Source organism: Alligator mississippiensis, chromosome 1, assembly GCF_030867095.1.
Source record: "Alligator mississippiensis isolate rAllMis1 chromosome 1, rAllMis1, whole genome shotgun sequence".
NCBI lineage: Eukaryota > Metazoa > Chordata > Crocodylia > Alligatoridae > Alligator > Alligator mississippiensis.
Window position 1 is genome coordinate 4,376,889 of NC_081824.1, and position 18,672 is coordinate 4,395,560.

Genomic DNA, 18,672 nt, shown 5'->3' on the forward strand with positions numbered 1-18,672 from the left:
GACATACATTACCCAAATTTCCCAGTGCCCAGGACAGGCGCAAGGCGAGCGGTCTGTCCGTAAATGCCGCCTTGAGGGTGCGCTCGAGCGTCCGAGGTCGGCAGCCTTGCAGGTCGGGGCCGATGCCAGCTCTCCCCGTGCGCTTCTGAAAACTCTTCCTTTTGTAGTCTTTCTTCTCCGATGCCTCTTCATCTCTGGGCATCTTTAGCTGGTCTTCGTCACGCTGTCCATGTCGTGTGTCGTCAGCCAAAATCCCATTTTCATAAACCTATCACATGCCCACATCCTAACTGGGGGTTTACCAGTGTCTGAGTTTGGTCTGTTCCCCAAAACCGGAAAGCGTAGGGCTTTTTGCAAGCAGGCGCTGCGGCCCTGAAGCCCTGGAGCCAGGCCTATCTCTATTATGGACATAACGTTTGGATGTTTTCAATTACCCGGAGGTGTGTGTGTGTTGGCCTTGCCGTTTGCCCGCCTGGGTTACACTCCCTGTCTGCTTTTGAAGGTTATGAGAACTGTGAAAGAAAACAGGCTTTTTGGAAAGCAATTAACCCTTGCTGCTATAACCATTATTCTAATGTATATATAAAATTATAGACAATGAGGGCTGGAGGGATCTCAGGGGGTCACATCTAGTCCAACCCCTGCTCCAAGCAGGACCAGCTCCAACTGCATCATCCCAGACACGGCTTTGTCTACCTGGGGCTTCAAAACCTCCAAGGATGGAGATCCCACCACCTCTCTGGGGAGCCTGGTCCAGTGCTTCACCACCCCCCAGTGAGTTTTTCCTAATATCCAACCTCAACTTTCCTTGCTGCAGCTTGAGCCCATTGCTCCGTGTCCTGTCATCTGCCCCCACTGAGAGCAGTCCAGCTCCATCCTCTTTGCAGCCCCTGCAGGGAGGTGAAGGCTGCTATTCAATCCCCCTCGGTCTTCTCTTCTGCAGACTCAATCAGCCCAGTTCCCTCAATCTTTCCTCATAATGGTAGCAAATAAAACCCTAGGAGTCTGGACCAGCGTAAGGGTTTGACACAGCATCTCATCTGACGAGTGACAGAACAGCTTTCAAGTATTCAAAATCAAATGAGCCGAAATCAAGCCACAGTCCAGTAATTAGCTATAAGGTGATAAGGTGATGATTTCTCACTAAAGAGGCGACAAGAGCGACGGTCTGTCTCCTCCAGCTTCCCGAGACAGCTGGGGCGCAGCAGCAGTGTCGTCACAGAGACCCTTCACTCTTGGCGCACACGCTGTGACTTCTTCCTTACACCCGCAGCCCAGCTCCTTCCAAGTATTCGTGCAGTCGTGTCAATCAGGAGAGAGTCCCAAGTAGTAATCGAGAGGAAAATCCTGCTCATCAAACTGCTCATTAACAGTCAGAAAGTTCCAACTTGAATGAATGACCTTCCCCGGTGACAATCCCTTTCTACTAAGCTTGCAGCGTCTCAAGCAGCTGATTACCACCCAGGGAAAACACCAGGTTTCGGGGAACGTCCTTGGAAAATGAAGGGAACCACCAGCCATAGCAGAAGTAAATCAAGGGGAGACACTTATCACATATGGAGCGTGACTCTTCCTGTACGAGCAATATTTACCATACTAATGAACAGGACAGACATTTCACACAGTTGCAAACCAGACAAGTGGGAGCCTGCTTGAATTATTTTTTTTTAATGTATTCCCAGCCAAATAGGCTAAATCACTTCCAAATCCCTGAGTCAGTCCAGAACCATAAGAGGCCCTACGACCAGCAAAGATCCTCCACCCCCATCTGGGGGTTTCCAAAACCTTTGGCAGGCATCCTATGTGCAGGCCCAATCCTGGAGACTTGGGGTTCGGATGCCCCTGAGTTTCACTTGCCCTTAGCCATAAGGCCCCAGGAGCAAGCTAGCAGGGAGACTCCTATTTCCATAAAGTGGGCATAAAGCCACGGTTAGCTATGCATCACCTCCACGGGCACTATCCCATGCCAGCGGAGCCGACTTCCCCGGGTGCAACTAGGAAGCCACAGTGGTGATGACGGTATTTCCCCCAGGTAAGCATAGGCTATGCTTGATCCGAGCCTTCAAGAGGCTGAAAAGTGAGGTCTGCTTGAAATCATCGTGGATATAGTGAGATGAGCTGGAAGGGATACCTCATTATTTCTTCTCTAATGGCCTAGGTGTGAACTCGCACCCTCGTGCACTTTGCAGTTAGCACCCCATATTTTGTATTTTAACTTTTGGGTTCAGGGAAGAAACATTAACTCTGCAGACTCTTGTCTCCTTTATACCAGTGGGTTAATGAAGATTTTCACACACGTCCTGGTATGTTGGTGTTATAATAAATAGCATCGAAATACCAGTGAGATTCTCTTTATAGCCTTGAAAACATGTCATCAGGTGGTTTGCTAAAAAATGTGTGTGCTGCCTTTCACTAAATGCCATTTTGGTAGACAAGTGGGATTTACAACTTTAAACTTTCGCATGAATTGCCTCCCTTTGTTCAAATATTAGAACAACTTCCTGGTCCAAGCTGGACGGAAGTGTCCTGGTCTGGGATCTGCAGACAAATTTAATTTTTAGGAGGGGAGATTACTAACGATTGCCATTTTTTTAATGAGTTTTTTCCTTTAAAGGGACAATTTCTCCCTCAAAATTTTTACTTCCTTTACTTGAAAAGCTTTCCCCACCATATTGCTGGAGCATTGTGAAATCTTTCGGATACTTGGATGAAACCGTATTGTTGTTCCCATGAAGATTAATTCAAAATGATACCAGCACTTTTGTGCCAAGGAAATGAAACAAAATAAAATAAAAATTGCATTAGCCAACTCTACTACTGAAAACCATTTCACCCCTCCTGCTATCGCTCGAATGTCAGGGTGCTTTGCTACGACAGGAGTCACACCACTTCCTGCATTTCAAGCTCTGAAGTCTATTGTCGGTCCCCGGGTTTTGCAGGGAGAGCAAGGGGAGGCAGTAAAAGCATTTCCCACCCCCGTGCCAATGAGCGTGCAGACACTTGCACTTCCAGCATGTCTCTGCCTTGCAACACACACGCATGGCAAACACACCACGTGGCTCACACTCTCTGTTTTGCACAAACACCTTAATCTTGCAAAGCCGCTCACTCATTAGGCTTCTTATAAGCTCACAAACACCGTTTCTAGCACAGAGGTTAGTTTTCTCTGCTACCGACTTTCTGTCAGACCAGCAATAGAGGTCATTTTACTCAACCACCTCAGGCACTCTCCACAATCAGGTTACAACTCTCTCTCTCTCTCTCTCTCAAGGTTGCTGTATTTCTCCCTGCTATAACTCCTACAATCCCGTTCTCGCTCCCTCCTCCACTTCTCCTTCTGCACTGCATGTTTCTTCTGCAACTTTCACTCCTTATGAACCCATGAGTTTTCTAACTCTCCAGGACAAGATTGCCATTACAAATGATTTAGGGTCCATCATAACCCTGTCTGGAACCCATTGCTGTTGCACAAAAATGCTGATCAAGGGCTCCAATAATCAATCGGCATTTGGGGTTTTTCATATTTCCCTCGTCTCCCAAGAAAGCTGGAAAGGTTGGGTTAGGGTTAGGGTTAGGGTTAGGGTTGAGTGGTCGGGCACCCCTAGAAATCAAAACAAATTCATCCTACTAGCCCTCTGGGCTCTTGGGGAGTAGGGCATCCCTTCCCTACGGTAGATTGGGAGGGACTGAAGGCTGAACCGAGTGCCAGCTCCTGCATCCGAATGAGATCTGTCAACCTCTGCACTGTTTTGCTCTCTAACTTTCCACATTTATTTCTTAACTCATCCCTCTCCCCTGCTGCTGCCTTTTTTAGAGCAGCCGCCTGCAAAGCTTCAACAGACATCGGACAGTGAGGATTGTTCAACTGCTGAACCTGTTTCTCTGCTCCCTTTTTCACAGCTGCAACCTCCAATTCCCAGATTTCAACCTCTGCCTGCAGCCGAACAACCCCCCTATGCAAAGCTTGACACTCTTGAAATAGTTCCTGCACTAGTGCCTGCTTTTTTGTCCTTTTTGCCAACCTTGGGTTTAACTGTCATGGCAAAGATTTCCCATTGCGAAGACAAATTTTTCCATGCCGTGGGGACAGTGCCTTTGTCAGTCTCCCAAGGGCCTTTATCCAATTTCTGTTCCCGTGTGAATGGTTTCATCACAGCCCCCTTAAGTTTTCCGTGAAGAGCAGCAGTGATGAGTCTTGATTCAATTTTTGAGGCCCAGTTTCAAGGTGGCTAGTCTTGAGCGTGCAAAAGTAGAGTGATATGGGTTTTTATTCAGATTCAGAAAAGAGCAGCAGGGCAGTCTGGGGGGACGACGTCCTTTTCACCCGAAATGTCCATCTGCTTCAGGGGCAACGTTTTATACAACACAATTTTTCCTTGCTTTGTCCTGGCATGGGCTGCGTAAAGTCAGAGGTTGGTGGGCTGCTGTAATGTCATTGCAGTGCAATCATGTCCTAAGTCGGTGGGTTGCTGTGATGGCGTTACAATGCAGTGATGTCATAAATGGGTGGGATGCTGTGATGTCCCTGCAATGCAGTCATGTCATAATAAGTCTGTGCGGTGCTGTGATGTTGCTGCAATACAATAATGTCATAAGTGTGCGGGAGGCTGTGATGTCATTGGAATGACATCATAAAATGACAGCTTTCCAGAGCAGTCTCAGGTCATGGCTCTGTGTCCTTTTGGACATGCATGACCGCAACTGTTCCCTAGCGAGCTGGCAAGTAGAGATGTGCGCAGGAGCTGGGACACTAGTCCTCCCCCGTGGTGGGGGAAGAGAGGAGGGTGGCACCTATCCCAGACAAGGAGAAACCAGCCTGGGGCTTCCCTCCCCCCAGGGCCAGTGGGAGCCCAGCCAGGGCTTCAAGTTCGAAAGCTGTCAATCAGGGGGAAGGAGGGGGCTGGTAGCTTACAAAGGGCATATATATATATATATATATATATGTGTGTGTGTGTGTGTGTGTGTGTGTGTGTGTGTATATGTGTGTGTGTATATATATATGTATATATATGTGTGTGCGTGTATATATATTTATGTGTGAGTGTGTGTGTATATATATGTATGTATATATGTATATATACATATCACTTGCTTAACATGCTTGCTATATATATATAGTCCAGGTGTCTCATTGTCTTCTTTGCTATCCCTGCCCAAACCCCGTCTAGGGAGGCCTTTGAAGAGCCTGTGCCAAGTGTCCCTTTGCCAGGTGGAGTTGGCTGCATCTTCTCCGTCCTCTCCCACTGGTTTCTGGTAGCCGGACTGGAGTTCACTCAGAAACATTTTAACGCCGTCTGTTTCCCCGAGGTCCGTGTGTCTGGACATCAGGATGCTCCTGCACTTCCACAGGACGCTCCTGACACAGGCCACGAACGGGTCCGAGCGGGTTGTCGGGGTCCCCTGATGTTTCGCCAGGTGTCCGTACAGCTCTGTCTCCCGCGTCATCAGCCTGGTCCCTGTCACCTCTTCACGGAGCCGGTTTCCCTGTTTCCACACCCCCTCGTCAGATGTGCAGAGCCCCTGAACCAGACCTGCCTGAGCACTGTGCAAGCGATGCAGCTAAATGTGGATTCAACTGCACACGATTACGTACATCCCTACGTCTTCACTGACTGCCGTTCCTGCATGCACACCAGCCCCTGGCTGCTTTACTAGTCACTCCATCCAGGGAGAGCACAACCCAACTGCAGATGCTTCCTTGGCCTGACGAAGGGTTTTTAAACCCAAAAGTTTGCTAAAAAATGTTTTTTCCAACTATGTAGTTGGTCTAATAAAAGAGATCAGATTCACCCAAAGAGCCTTGTCTGCCTCTGAGGGGGACAGACACCCAGCATTTGCTCCCGTGGGCTGAGCTGCGCACCTCGTAGCACCGCTGGATGGCGCTTACACCCCGTGACGCCTCTTTTACAGAGTAGATGTGTGTGGTTTGCACCCTCGCACTCTGGGCGGCACCCTTCGAGACAGGAAATATATCTATTTAATGTTCATTTCCCTTTCCTTACTTAGCTTTCATTTAAATACGCCGGAAGCTTAAGTATCTAACCTTAAAAAAATGGATCTCAAAAGCTTAAAGTTTTAAAGAGTGAGCTTTAATAGCTTAGCTTTAATTTAGCTGTAATGGAGATGTATAAGAAGTAGAATTCATAATGTATCGATCTAGATCTGTATTTATATATACCTATATCTATATAAATCTAGATCGATACATTATGAATACTTATTATACATATATAATATATAGAGATCTATATTTCTATATCTTATAGCTACATATCTATAGCTATCCTTATCTATATAGATCTGTCTCTCTCTAGATCTATGTATTGCTATAGATACAGAATACAGAGAGAGCTATATAGATACATAGTGAGTTAACATTTTACTCTCTGTAAAGAATATAATGTATTTGCTGGCTACTCTGCCCCTGGTTTCTTCGGGGGGAGGGAAAGGCCTCCTTGACTTCCCAGCGGTCGCCATGACCACGTGTGTTGCTCGCTACTTGCTCCTCTATGACGCAAGCCTTCCGCTTTCTAGCCATTTGCTGGTTTGGAACTACAGTTCCCAGAACCCCCCGCGCGGCGCCTGCGCAGTCGGGAGCGGAGCTGGAGGGCAGAGGCGGCAGGGACCGGAGCACGGAGGGCAGGGGGTGCAGGTCGGGAGTGAGGGGCACCGGCTGGGGGGGGGGCAGGGGTTTGGGGGGGCACCAGCAGGGCAGGGGGCTGCAACATCCCCCTGGCCAAGCTCAGGGCACATCGCCAGGGCAGCCTGGGCTCATCCCGCCCGTTACCCCGCTGCCTGGGGCGCTACGGGCCAGGGCAGGGGTTGCGGGGTGTCGTGGGAGCGTGCACAGTGACTGCTCGGGGGCTCAGGCCCCGGACCGTTCGTTTCCGATGCGTGAACCCCTCCTAAGTAGTCACTGGGCCCAGCTTGCCCGGGAAGTGGAAGCTGCAACATTGTTACCGCACACAATCCGCGGAACAACTTTGTGGCTGGATGCGTGGCCTGGGATGTGGAGGGTGTTGGCGGGGCGCGCCGGTTTGCTACTGCCTCGTGCGTGGATCTGTCCCCAGCTCCTGCGCCAGCACTAGGGCGACGTTGGGGCCAGGGATCATATCCCTTTGTGGCTTTGATTGAATCCATGTCGGTGGTTTATAAGCACTCGCGCTTTCTGAGCCTCCGCGACGCCTTCTCCGCCCGTCGGTCTGTCTCTTGCCCCAGCCGTCCCCATGGGAGCAGGCTCACGCAGGGGTTTGCAGCGGTCGGCGTGGGTTTGCTGTGACGGTGCGTTTAAGATCCTTTAACGCGGGGTGTCTGTTGTGTTTGGCCCCCTGTGCAGTGAGGCCGGGCGGGTTTAAGGGAAGAGAGAGGAAGCAAATGTTGGAAAGAAAGGTGCGGAGGATGGAGAAAAAAGAGCAGTGTCTATCTGGAGAAAAGGAGAAAGGTGGGGAGAGGGGATGAGGGCCTTGAAGAAGAAGTGGGAGCGGGGTGATGGGGACAGGGGACATTTGGGTGTGGGAGAGGACTTCTATCGGGATCTGGGCGCGCCTGAGCTAGCAGCCACAAAGGCGATGCCATCGGGTTTGGCATCGAAGCAGGATGAGTAAGGAAGATGGTCACAAGCTAGAAGAAGAGCGCTAGAAGTTGCTGCCCCTGCCCCATACCACTGCCGCACTGATGAGAAGAGGGTGCCCACTGGCTCTGGCGTCGCGGTTTGGCGCCTGGCTGTCTCCTGCCCCTCTTGCCAGCTCCCCGGGGCGGAGAGAGCAGGAGGTGCTGGGGGTGCAGGGAGACCCATGGGCACAGGAGTGATACAGGCCTGGGGAGACGTCCCCTCCTGCACCGCACGGACCGACCTGTCCCTTCTCCAGGGATGTCCCTGCTGCTTCCCTGCCCCGCGCTGTCCCTCACGGGCTCTTCCCTGACCTGCTCTGTCCTCTGGGAAGATTTCCTCCAGTCTCCTGGCCCCTGCCTTGGCCCGTGTGAGCAGTGTCCGACTGAGGACAAGTCATTGCAGTCTCAGCCCCGAGGTCCAGCGTGTCTGTGCCCAGAGGTGAATCCAGGCAGGAGCCAGTCCTAGAGCTTGGGGGAAACTCCAGTTGGTGGAAATGGTTTAATTTCCAGAATTAAAAAAGGGTCTTTGGTGTAAAACAGAAAGTCCCAACAACAGTAACACAAAATGCTTCAGTGAAAAGCTAAACTGCAAAAAAAAAAAAATGCACACCTGCACAGACGCTCATCGTGACCATATTAAACTAAATCATCCTTTCGGTCCCACAGAAAAATGTTTACTTCAAAAAGTGCTGCAGTTTTAAACTCAAAACTTTGTTTCTTTTCCTTGAAATGCCACCTCCTTTCCTGGAGAGAGAGGGGCAGCCATGAGCTGCAAACAGCCCTTCCTAACAAAGTTCTTCACCTGTTCTCATGCAGATCCTCCCCTTGCTTTTCCCCTGGTTTCCTCCTGCACAAAGCCCCAGAGCAGAGAGCAGAAGGGGGATGAGGAGGGGGGAGCCTGCAGAGGGAGTCCCTGTGGGTGCACGGGAAATAGCTGGCCTGGGGCTTTCCTTTGACAACCCTTGAGTCCCAGCTGGAGCCTGGGAAGGAGCCAGGGGCAGCGAGCAGGGGCCACCCCGTCGGGGCCCGCAGCCAATCACCGCCGGGGCAGGGGGACGGACGCGCAGGGTTCAAGGTGCTGCCGGGAGCGCACGTGGGGCAGGTCGGTGTGAGGGGGTCAGGCAGGGGCAGGGGTCTCTCCGGAGCCCCCTACCTGCCCCCCCCACGGGATAGGGCTGCGGGCTGGGAGTGCGGGGACCGGCAGGGGAGCGAGCTGGGAAGGGCTTGGGCTCCTGGGAAGGAGCAGAGGGGCCGGGTGCGTAGGGGGCTCTGGGCTGAGGGCTGTGGGGTGGCCCAGGGTCTGTCCCCGCTCCAGCCAGCAGGAAAGACGACGCACAGCCCCGTGGCAATGAGGCAGCTGGCCACATATAGGATCTATGGGGCTGGGCAGGGGCAAGGGGGGGAAGCTGGGACATTTGTTGAGGTTGTGCAGGACAAGGGGGGATCTCAGGGGCACAAGGCTGGGAGGGGGGAGCTGTGGGGGTTTCTGGAGCCGGCCCAGTCCCTGCAGCCTGTGTCAGGGCCGGAGGGAGGCAAAGATACCCCGAGGCTGCTCTGAGTGGGGGTAATTGGGGGCATCAGGCAGGGCACAGCCAGGCCCTGGGGCAGGGGGTCACGGTCTGGGGTCTCCCGTCACAAGTGAAGCCAGAAGTGGAGATGCAGAAGCAGGACAGGCCCTGGTGTCATCCAGGCCAGGGCAGGGGCGTCCCAAAGGGTTGCGGGCGCTGCGGGGCCTGGAGGTCCAGGAGACACTGATGGTGCAACGCTTGTGCCCGCAGCTCCCGGTGGTGTGTGAGGCCGTGGCAGTGTGTTTCATGCTGGAGGAGTGGGAGCTGCTGGACGATGAAGGCAAGGAGCTTTACCGGGACTGGATGCTGAGGCATTCCCAAGCCCTCGTTTCCCTGGGTAAGGCTCTGCTCCTGGCTTCTCTCTGCGGCCACGTGAGCGCCCACGTTTCTTGTCTTCTCCCTGTTTTTCAACTGTCTCATCCTCGTGTGCAGGGGTTGAACCCCACGTCCTCCCCACTGCTCTGTGGGGATCAGGCCTCTCCCACGTTTCACACTGATGTCTCCTCCTTCCTTTCATCCAGCCGCCGTCCCCTGAGTCTCCCCCATTCGTGGGACTCCTGGGGCTTCCCTGCGCAGCAGTGTCGTGGCAGCGCGGTCTCCCTTTGCCTTCCCAGCGTCTTCATGTCATCTCCACTTCATGGTGCCGACAAATCCACTACCAGCTGTTCCTGGGATTTGCACTGATTTCCGCCCTCTCTCACCTAGTGTGTCCCGTGCAATCACATTTACACAGCAGCGTGCTCGGCTCAGTGCTGGCGACATCCCCTTTCTCCCCCGTCGGAGATGCCCCGGCAGACGGTGATGGAGTCATCTGGGCCTCTGCTGCTCCCACGCGTGGATGCTGCGTTTCCTCGGCTCCTCCTCTCCTCACACACGTGCACGCGGTGCAACCCGGGTCCTTCGCACCAGGAGTCACTGCGCACGTCTGTCCATGTCCTTCCCCACAGCTTCATCTCTATAGCCCATGTATTCTGGTTTTACTGGACTTGCTTGGAGACCGGTGCTCTCAAGCTCCTTCTGCCGTTGTCCAATGTTTCCTGTCAATGTGCTTTACCGGTGCTTTCTTTTCCCTGCATTTCCCCCAAAGGATTTCCTTAGGAGCAGGCTCATGCTTTATCTAACTCACCAAACACCCCATAGACCATTTCTGCAGTACTGGCTTTCACATGCAGGTGAAATGTGTCTCTTTCTGCCTTCTCTTGTCCATACCCCTGACTTCCAGGAACTTTTTTCCATACCCTTCAGTATTTGCCAGCCCGTGCACTCATCTCCCCTTCTGGGATGATGCTCCCATTGGATGAGATGTTGCTTTAGTTGCAACTACAGCTATTGTAAAATCATTGTTTCCTTTGCCCTGCTGATGAATTACCCTCTCTCCCAGAAAAAGGTTTCATAATCAACCATTGTCCGGGATCATTTTCATTGCCTCGAGTGCTGGTGTTAAACCTTCAGTGAGAACAAACGTCATTGCCACTCCTTTGCCTCAAAGTTCACTGATAAGGTAAGTGTTATCCATCCAGAAGCATGTCCAGTGTCCCTCCATTTTGGTACTTTCAAAATAGTAAATACTTTATCTTTCTGCCTTGTAGTCCAGCACAGATCACTGCATCTCCACCCTGTCCCTGGTGACTGTTAGTCATTAGATTTTTCTACCTACGAGTGGTCGGTGCTTTGTTTCCTAGGATCATCCCTCCACTACCCGGGTGACACGGACCATCATCTGTTGAAGGCTTCTCCCTGCAGTGCCTTCCCTTTCACCCGAAATGTCCACCCTCCCTTTTCCTCCAAGGCCCCAGGAGAATCCATGACTTGATTGCATCCCACTTGGTTATGCTGCATGCAATGCCAAATCACAAACTCTTTAACCTCTGCCCCAAACAGGATACCGAGGTCCCACCCCTGACTTAATCTGCCATCTCCAGCGAAGCCAGGGGGAGCTCGGGGGCTGTGCTGGGCAGGAGCCCGGGGAAATCTCACGGCGGGAGGACCTGGCTGCAGGTGAGTTGTGCCTACCCCGTCCCCTGGCTCCCCTCTCAGAAATGCTCCGTGCCCCGAGTGTCGGGGGTTGGAAACTGCAGCGCTGCCCGGTGCTGCCCTTGCGGGGGCTGACCCCACATAGCTCATGCTGCGACGTGTGCAGGCACGTGTTGTTCCCACTCCCTGAAATGCAAAGCTTGCAAGACAAGCGAGTGCCCCTCTCTGCTCCCCCTTGGTAGAGCTGTTAGGGGATGTGTGAGTTTGCTGTCTTGATGTTTAGGCACAGATCTGGTATCCCTGGGGTACCAGGACCTTCAATTTCCATCCTCACTCAATGTAAGAGCTGATTGCCCAGCCCAAGGTACTTCCCCCTCTCCCAGGGCATGCTGGGAGTTGCAGTCCCCTATGAAAATCAGCATGTTTAGCGGAAGTGCTGTGCAGCCATTATTGCTGGATGGGGGAGAGGCTGGAGCTGTCCCTGGTTTCTCCAGGTCATGTTGACCAGGAAGATGAGAAGTGTTGAATCCTGGTCTCAGCCTGGATAAAATGGCACCAGCTTTCATGTTGCTGGTAGACGTGACTCCCCCATTGTTTGCACCAAATCTCCCCTTCTTGTTTTTTATTTGGGGCCCTGAGCATTGCAGGGCCTGAGGCTCCCCACAGTGTTCACACGCACGTAATGCCAAGGCCTTTATCCCGGTGCAGACTCCAGTGACGTGGAGGTCACCTGGGACTTGTCAGCAGACGACCCCTCCATGGGCTCATTCCCTGCCCCAGACCTTTCCCTGGAAGCAGTTTGGAAGTACAGCCCTGATGCTTTTGCAAGAGAGAGCCACCACTCTTAAGTCCTTCCTTCCCAAAACATTTCTTGTGGGTTGAGGGAGGAAAGCTGTTGGCAAGCAGAAGCAGCCCTCGTGTGAAGCACAGAGGCAGGTGGGCCAGTGCAAGCCCGGGCTCCCCACGCCTGCTGACAAACCCCAAAACCCAGCGTGAGGCTGTTCATCCTTGTATCCAGATGCTGCTCTCAGCACTGCAGAGATCGAGGCGAGCGCTGGAGAGCAGTCTCACCAATGCCCTTCGGCATCTGGAGCATGGCCGCGCAGTCAGGTGCAGGGCTCGGCATCATCTCCCCCTGGACCCACCAGTGCTGTGGGACAGAGCAGCCCTTAGTGAGCCTCTTTCTTCCTTTAAGCAGGTGCCTCTGGTCTCCTCCTGCACCCGTTAGAGCACGAAGCCATTCCAGCAAGGCAGGGACTAACGTGGAGTTTCTCTTCCCCTTGCAGGAGGTGCCTGGCTGCCTCGCGGAGGTGAGAAGCAGCCTCCTGCAAACCTGGAGCCCCCACAGACTTGCCCAGGGAGTCAGGGTGAGATGGACGCCCTGAGACCTGAGGAGGACCGATGGCCCCAGAGTGAGGGGAGGGCCCCAGAGCAGACGGAGGTTGCAGCAGTGGACCAGGTAGCGTCTCCAGTTGGCCATGAGAGTGGGGAAGAGCCAGAAGCCAGAGGGAGCCCCGAGTGCAAGGACGAATTTGTGGAGCTGAGCGAGCTGGAGAGCCACAAGGTCAAGCTGCAGTGGAGAGAGAGCCCGCGTCCGAACCAAGGCAGTGGGGAGAGCCTTGGGGGGAAACAGGAGCTCACTGCTATGTCCCAGGAGAAAGCCCAGCCCTGCCCCAAGTGCAGGAAAACCTTTACCTGCCCCTCACTCCTGGCTTTGCAGAAGATGAGGCAGTCTGGGGAGAAGCCCCACATGTGCGCAGAGTGCGGGAAGAGCTTCCCCTGCCTCTCGACCCTGAGCGCTCACCGCAGGGTGCGTTGTGGAGCGCCCACCCACCGCTTCACCCAGCGTGGGAAGAGCCTGGTGTGCAGCCCAGAGCTGGTCAAGCAGCAACCTGTGCGGAGCGAGCAGCTTCGGTACCTCTGCGTCCCGTGTGGTAAGATCTTCAGCCATTTCTCCTCCCTGGCTCAGCACGGGAACATCCACTTGAGGAGGATGACACACCGCTGCACCAAGTGCAGGAAGAGCTTTGCCAGCCAGCAAGACCTGTCCCAGCACCAGTGTGCGCAGAGCGGGCAGCAGCCACACCGCTGCATCGAGTGTGGGAAGAGCTTCAGGCACTCCTCCGACCTGTCCAGGCATCGGCGCATTCACACGGGGGAGAAGCCATATCGGTGCTCGGTGTGTGGGAAAAGTTTCCGGCACTCCTCCAACCTGGGAAGACACAGGCGCTTGCACACAGGAGAGAAGCCACATCGGTGCTCTGTGTGTGGGAAAAGCTTTACCCGCTCTAGTGACCTGGCCAGGCACAGGCGCTTGCACACCGGGGAGATGCCACATCAGTGCTCGGTGTGTGGGAAAAGCTTTATCCGCTCCTGTGACCTGGCCAGGCACAGGCACTTGCACACAGGGGAGAAGCCACATCAGTGCTCGGTGTGTGGGAAATGCTTTACACGCTCCTGTAATCTGGTCAGACACAGGCGCTTGCACACAGGGGAGAAGCCACATCAGTGCACTGTGTGTGGGAAAAGCTTTACCTGTTCCTCTAAACTGGCCAGGCACAGGCGCTTGCACACAGGGGAAAAACCCCATCAGTGCTCTGAATGTGGGCAGAGATTCAACCAAGCTGTCCAAATGGCCAAGCACCAGTGTGTCCACACAGGGGAGAAGCCATCAGTGCTCTCTGTGTGAGAAGAGCTTCAGTCACTCCTCCATCCTGGCCCGGCACCAGCGCGTCCACACACAGCAACATCCATAATCCCGCCAGCAATGCAGGAAGGGCTTGCGGACGCCGCCCTGCTCAGCCCTGCCCCGTGGTCGCATTCAGGCAAGCAGGCTCGTGCTGGTGGAGTGCAGGAAGGGGGCACCCGTTGTAGGGCAGTGCAGCACCCAAAGGACCTGGAGACCGGCCCCCAAAGTTTGCTGGTAACACCTCCTGCAGATGCCCGCACAGGTGCTGGGGGAGGCTGTGAGGAGACGAGCTTTGTATCAGCCTTGGAGCCTGTGTCTACCCAACTAAATGAAGCCAGTGCTCCCAGGGAGAAAAGAAGTGCCTTCATAACAGGGTGCCCTCCCCAAGACAGCTAGCTCCAAATGACACCCCGGGACTGTCCTGGGCTGTCTCCCAGCTTTGTCCTCCCTCCTGGTCCCAGGGTTCCTCTATGCGAGGCCCTTGAGGTGCAGCAAGGAGGACATTTGTGGCTGGGAAAGCATTCCCAATCCTCCACCCTGACTTCACCTTTCCTCACCACCACATGATCTCTGTACTGTGCTGGGTGGCTGCAACTCCCCCTGCCCTCCTTCCCTTCATTGCATTCATTATAATGCACCCTGTGCTAATAAAGCCCCAGAACTGGACATGGTTTCCCTGTGGTTGGTTTCTGTGTGCTCTCCAGGGCAGTGAGGTGGGAGTAGAGCAGGGCCCGGGACCCTTTTCCAGGTCAAATCTTTATGATTTCGCAGGCCCTCCCCTTTCCAGAGGGTTAGTGTAATGCAGGGTTGGGGCTGACCTTGGGGAGCAGGAATTGGTCACACTGCTCCCACGTCCTGTGCAGCAAAGGACCTACCCTGGGGACTGTTGAACGAACCTCTGATGTGGGGCAGTCGAGTCCCTTTTCTGGGTGAAATGTAGCAGGGGTGAAGGAGGTACAGGCTGTGACAGGTGGGGAAAGTCAGGACGTGCTCTGTGTGAGATGCAGCAGGTTGTAATCTCCCATTATCAATATCAGTGCTCCCGTGCTAGTGCCATTTGAATCCATGGTTGCCCTGGAGGGGCTACTCCATGAGGATAACCCACCATTGAGCACACTCTTTCATTCCTCTTCCCCATCATTGTCCCCTCTGCCAGTGCATAAAACCACCCCCACTTTCCCCGTATTACAGTGTTTAAGAAAATAACCTGGTGACTTCTGAGTGAACCTCAGTTGCGTCTTCACCAGCCCTGAGTCCAGAGGCTCCTCAAAGGCGCTTACACTGGTTTTGTGACATAGTCTTATAGAGACGAGGATGGTGTGGTACAGACATAGCTGCATGAACACCTGTGTTCGGGGCCCTGAGCAGGGTTGAATAGCAGCACAGGTGGGAGCTTAAGTCCACCAAGGCTACAACTAGCCAAAATGGATCAGGCCCTGTGTAGGGATGTGGCCAGCCTCCCTTTCTGCAAAGAGAAAGGCCAAATGAGTTGTTCATTCCCACAGCAGCTCCAGCAAGTGACTGGGAGCATGGGAACGTCCCACTGGGAACCTGCTGTGGTCAGGCCTCCGCTTTCCCCCATGGCCACAGCCATGTAGGGCTGCAATTCCCATATGGACGATGGCATTCCCACCAGGAGGGATAAAGCCCGTAGATGTGTCCTTTTAATTCCTCTCCCCTGGGTTCAGTTTGCAGAGACCCAAAGGGCTGCTGAGCAAGTGCAGTTGGAGGTGGTTGTTTAGAGCCCTGCTTCACATCCCACGTGGACTGTGTCGGGTTTGTTGCTGACTTGGCTCACGTGAGGAGCCCGCTCTCCACCCCACTGGCATCTGGGGCGGTGGTCCTGGCACGAGAGCCATGGATTGCAATTGGAAAGGCGGAGGTGGTGAGCAGGAGGATTTTAGACACAGTTTTTGGTAACCTGTCAGAAAGGGAAGCCCGCTATGGGGCATCGAGTAGGCTTGCAGTGAGCTCCCCAGGATCCTAACCCAGTGCATTTCTGGGAGATTTCAACTGTCTTATACAGGCAGGAGTTAAAAAATGGGGGGAGAAGTGGAGGGAATGGACAAAACCTATAGACCATTGAAACAAATTGTGGAGGAAAACAGTCTGCAAATATGGGGAGCAGAGGCCCAGAGGAGGACTAGATGTTCAGGAGGGTTGAGGGTGGGGACCTGTCCTTTGCCCACTGGGCAGGCCCCCCTACGAGAGTCTGCTACAGCCTCCAGATGGGAGGATCTCGACTACACACTGTATTTCATGCAGATGGCTGATCTCTCCCTAGATGCTCATTCAGCCTTTTGGCTAAGGGCAAGCGAGACTTGGGGCATCTGAACCCCATGACCTCCAGGCTGGGGGGCGTGCATGTAGGATGGCTGCCATCGTGGACTTAAAAATTTCTGAAGCCCCAGGATGAAACGTCTGGGAGAGAGGAGACTTGCTGGTGGTAGCGCTGCACAGACTGGAATAGCTGAGCTCTGCTCCATTGATAGAACTGGGAACTGATTTGGCCAATTTGGCCAAAGGCACAAACTAAATGAATAAATAAATGTCAACCCGCACACCTCTCTGCAGCTTTGGGTCAGGATCTGTGTGATGTCCCCAGCCCCAGAGGAGCTTTTTCCCTCCCCTGAAGGCGCGCTGAGCTGCCTGGTGAGCTCAGCTAATACCAATGTGGGGGGCAAATTGGGCCCTTTTCGACCCCCCACCACGGAGGGGGAGAGGGTGTGACGGAGTGGGCTCTGAGGGCAGCTCGCAGGGACAGGAGGCTTTTCCACTTCACTTCCAGCTTCATCTGGGTGACTGGGGTCTGCCCCGGTGGCGACAGGACAAACAGATCCGAACCCCCCTCATCCCTAGGAAGGTCTCACACGACTGGTTGCAGATTACAGAACAGCCCCGGGTTTTATCGAGCGAAGGGGTTACCCAATGAGCTCCTCCCTAATGCCCATCCTCCAGACTCGTGCTCCAGATAGGAAGCCCCCAGCATGATCCTGTGCTAGATCTTGCCTGGGCAGGGGGTGCTCCTCCCCTTGCTGAGTGCAGGAAACACTCCCCAGCTGCCTGAGATGCTCCTTCAGCCCTGCTGTGCCTTTGCTAACCCAGTTCCCAGCCCCTGCTCAGACGGTTATTGGATCTGCACCGCGCGGTCAATGCAACACCTGGCCCCTTGCTCCTCTCTCCTCCTAGGTGGGCCCCATCAATCACCTCAATATCTCAGCTTGACCTCCGCTTTTGGGTATAAATACCCTTCATCAGGCTGAGGAAACATCTGCAGCTGGTGTGTGCTCTCCCTGGATGGAGTGAATAGTAAAGAAGCCAGAGGCCGGTGTGCATGCAAGAAAGGCAGTCAGTGGAGATGTAAGTTGAGGAGTCGGTGGGTGAGAGACAGGTTAGCAGGGGAGGGGATGGAGGAATGAATGTAGCTGGTAAATAGTGGAGCGGTACTTTGGGAGTCAGATGTTATGCAGGTTATAACGTGTCATAAATCCAGCATCTAAATTTAGTCCATGATTTTTGTATCCAGTGGATTGAAGTGAAGTTCGTAGGCTCACCCATGAAAGGTGTTTTGTAAATTCCCTTTGGGGATTAGAACCAGGAGATTGGAGAGAGCGTGGTTTTCTTGTGAGAAATGTGCCCCCACAGGTATTTGGATATTCTTGTCTTTGATAGGTTTCTAGTGTGCGTTCACTCTGGTGCGCAGGTGTTGTTTGGTCTCTCCTACGTATTTTTCATCAGGGCATTTGGCGAATTGGATGAGATAGATCACATTTCTGGAGGTGCAGCTGTAGGATCCGGGGATAGTGCTGCCTCTCTTGTGGGGGGTAGTGATTGTGGGGGTGCTGCATATGAAACCTGTGCAAGCTTGTGTAGCCAAGGTGTACTTGAATATGTACCCCTGTCTCCAATTGAGGGGTCAAGTGCCCACAGAGCAGCAGTTCTCAATTTTTTTTGTACCAGGACCCACTTGTAAACATCGATAGCCAGTCCTGGCCCAGTGCCCCTCACTCCTGCCCCCCTGCCCCCAGCCCCTAGTGTGTGGGGCAGTGGGTGTGTGTGTCAGGCAGTCAGGCCCCAAGCAGCCTCTTGCAGGCTGGAAGTCTGCCAGCCTGCAGGGGAAAAGCCACCGTTTCCCATGTTTTTCTCCTTTACAGGAGAATCCATTTTTTAAGTTTGCTGATCCATTTTTAAAGTGTGTCCACCACCCTTTCATATATTCTTGTGACCAGGGATATCATATTTCTAGCATCAAAAAAGAGGACACCTGGGAGGGGGCGGAGGGAGGGACATATGATTGGGGGGGGCAGTGATATGCCCATGCCCTGCCTCTGCCCCTCACTCCTTAGCCCCTGCTCCCCCAGCCCTCCCTAACTCCAAACCCACAGCCCCTTGCCCCCCAGCCCTGTCACTCCCAATGCTCAGCCCCCTGCCCTGGCCCCCAGCCCTCATGGTAACCCCACTTTTGGGTGACAACCCATGGGTTGAGAAACGCTGCTGTAGAGGACTGCTTCTCTGGTCAGGGGTCTGAGACCTGCCACCACCAGGAGGAGCGCACGGACTTTCTTCCACACCTCTCTGACTTATGGGTAGTCCCAGAAGAGGTGGTCAGTGGTTTCTGCCTCCCAGTGTCAGGTCTGTCTCAGGCAGTTTGATGGACCTCTCTGCCCTGCACTGGTTTTCCGTGCCCGTATGGGGAGTGCCCAGTGATGTCAAAAGATCAAAGATGTCAAGAGTTCTCCCAGGTCAAAGGAAAGACCAGAGATGTTGGGGTTTCTCCTGAGTGGAAAGGTCAGTGTGTAAAAGCTGATCTATGAGAATGTAAATTAGGAG

The 18,672-nt window shown here is 53.6% G+C and overlaps 1 protein-coding gene across 1 annotated transcript in view; it reads left to right on the top strand.

Annotated features, from left to right (window-relative positions):
* Nucleotides 1-14,508, top strand: part of LOC106738374 (zinc finger protein 429) — a 53,177-nt gene extending 38,669 nt beyond the window's left edge. Inside the window, exons 7-9 of the mRNA XM_059727194.1 lie at nucleotides 9,390-9,516; nucleotides 11,061-11,177; nucleotides 12,440-14,508. Of these exons, the coding sequence (XP_059583177.1) occupies nucleotides 9,390-9,516; nucleotides 11,061-11,177; nucleotides 12,440-13,842 (1,647 nt within the window). The 3' untranslated portion in view covers nucleotides 13,843-14,508. The remainder of the gene's footprint in view (nucleotides 1-9,389; nucleotides 9,517-11,060; nucleotides 11,178-12,439) is intronic.
* The last annotated feature ends 4,164 nt before the right edge of the window (nucleotides 14,509-18,672 follow it).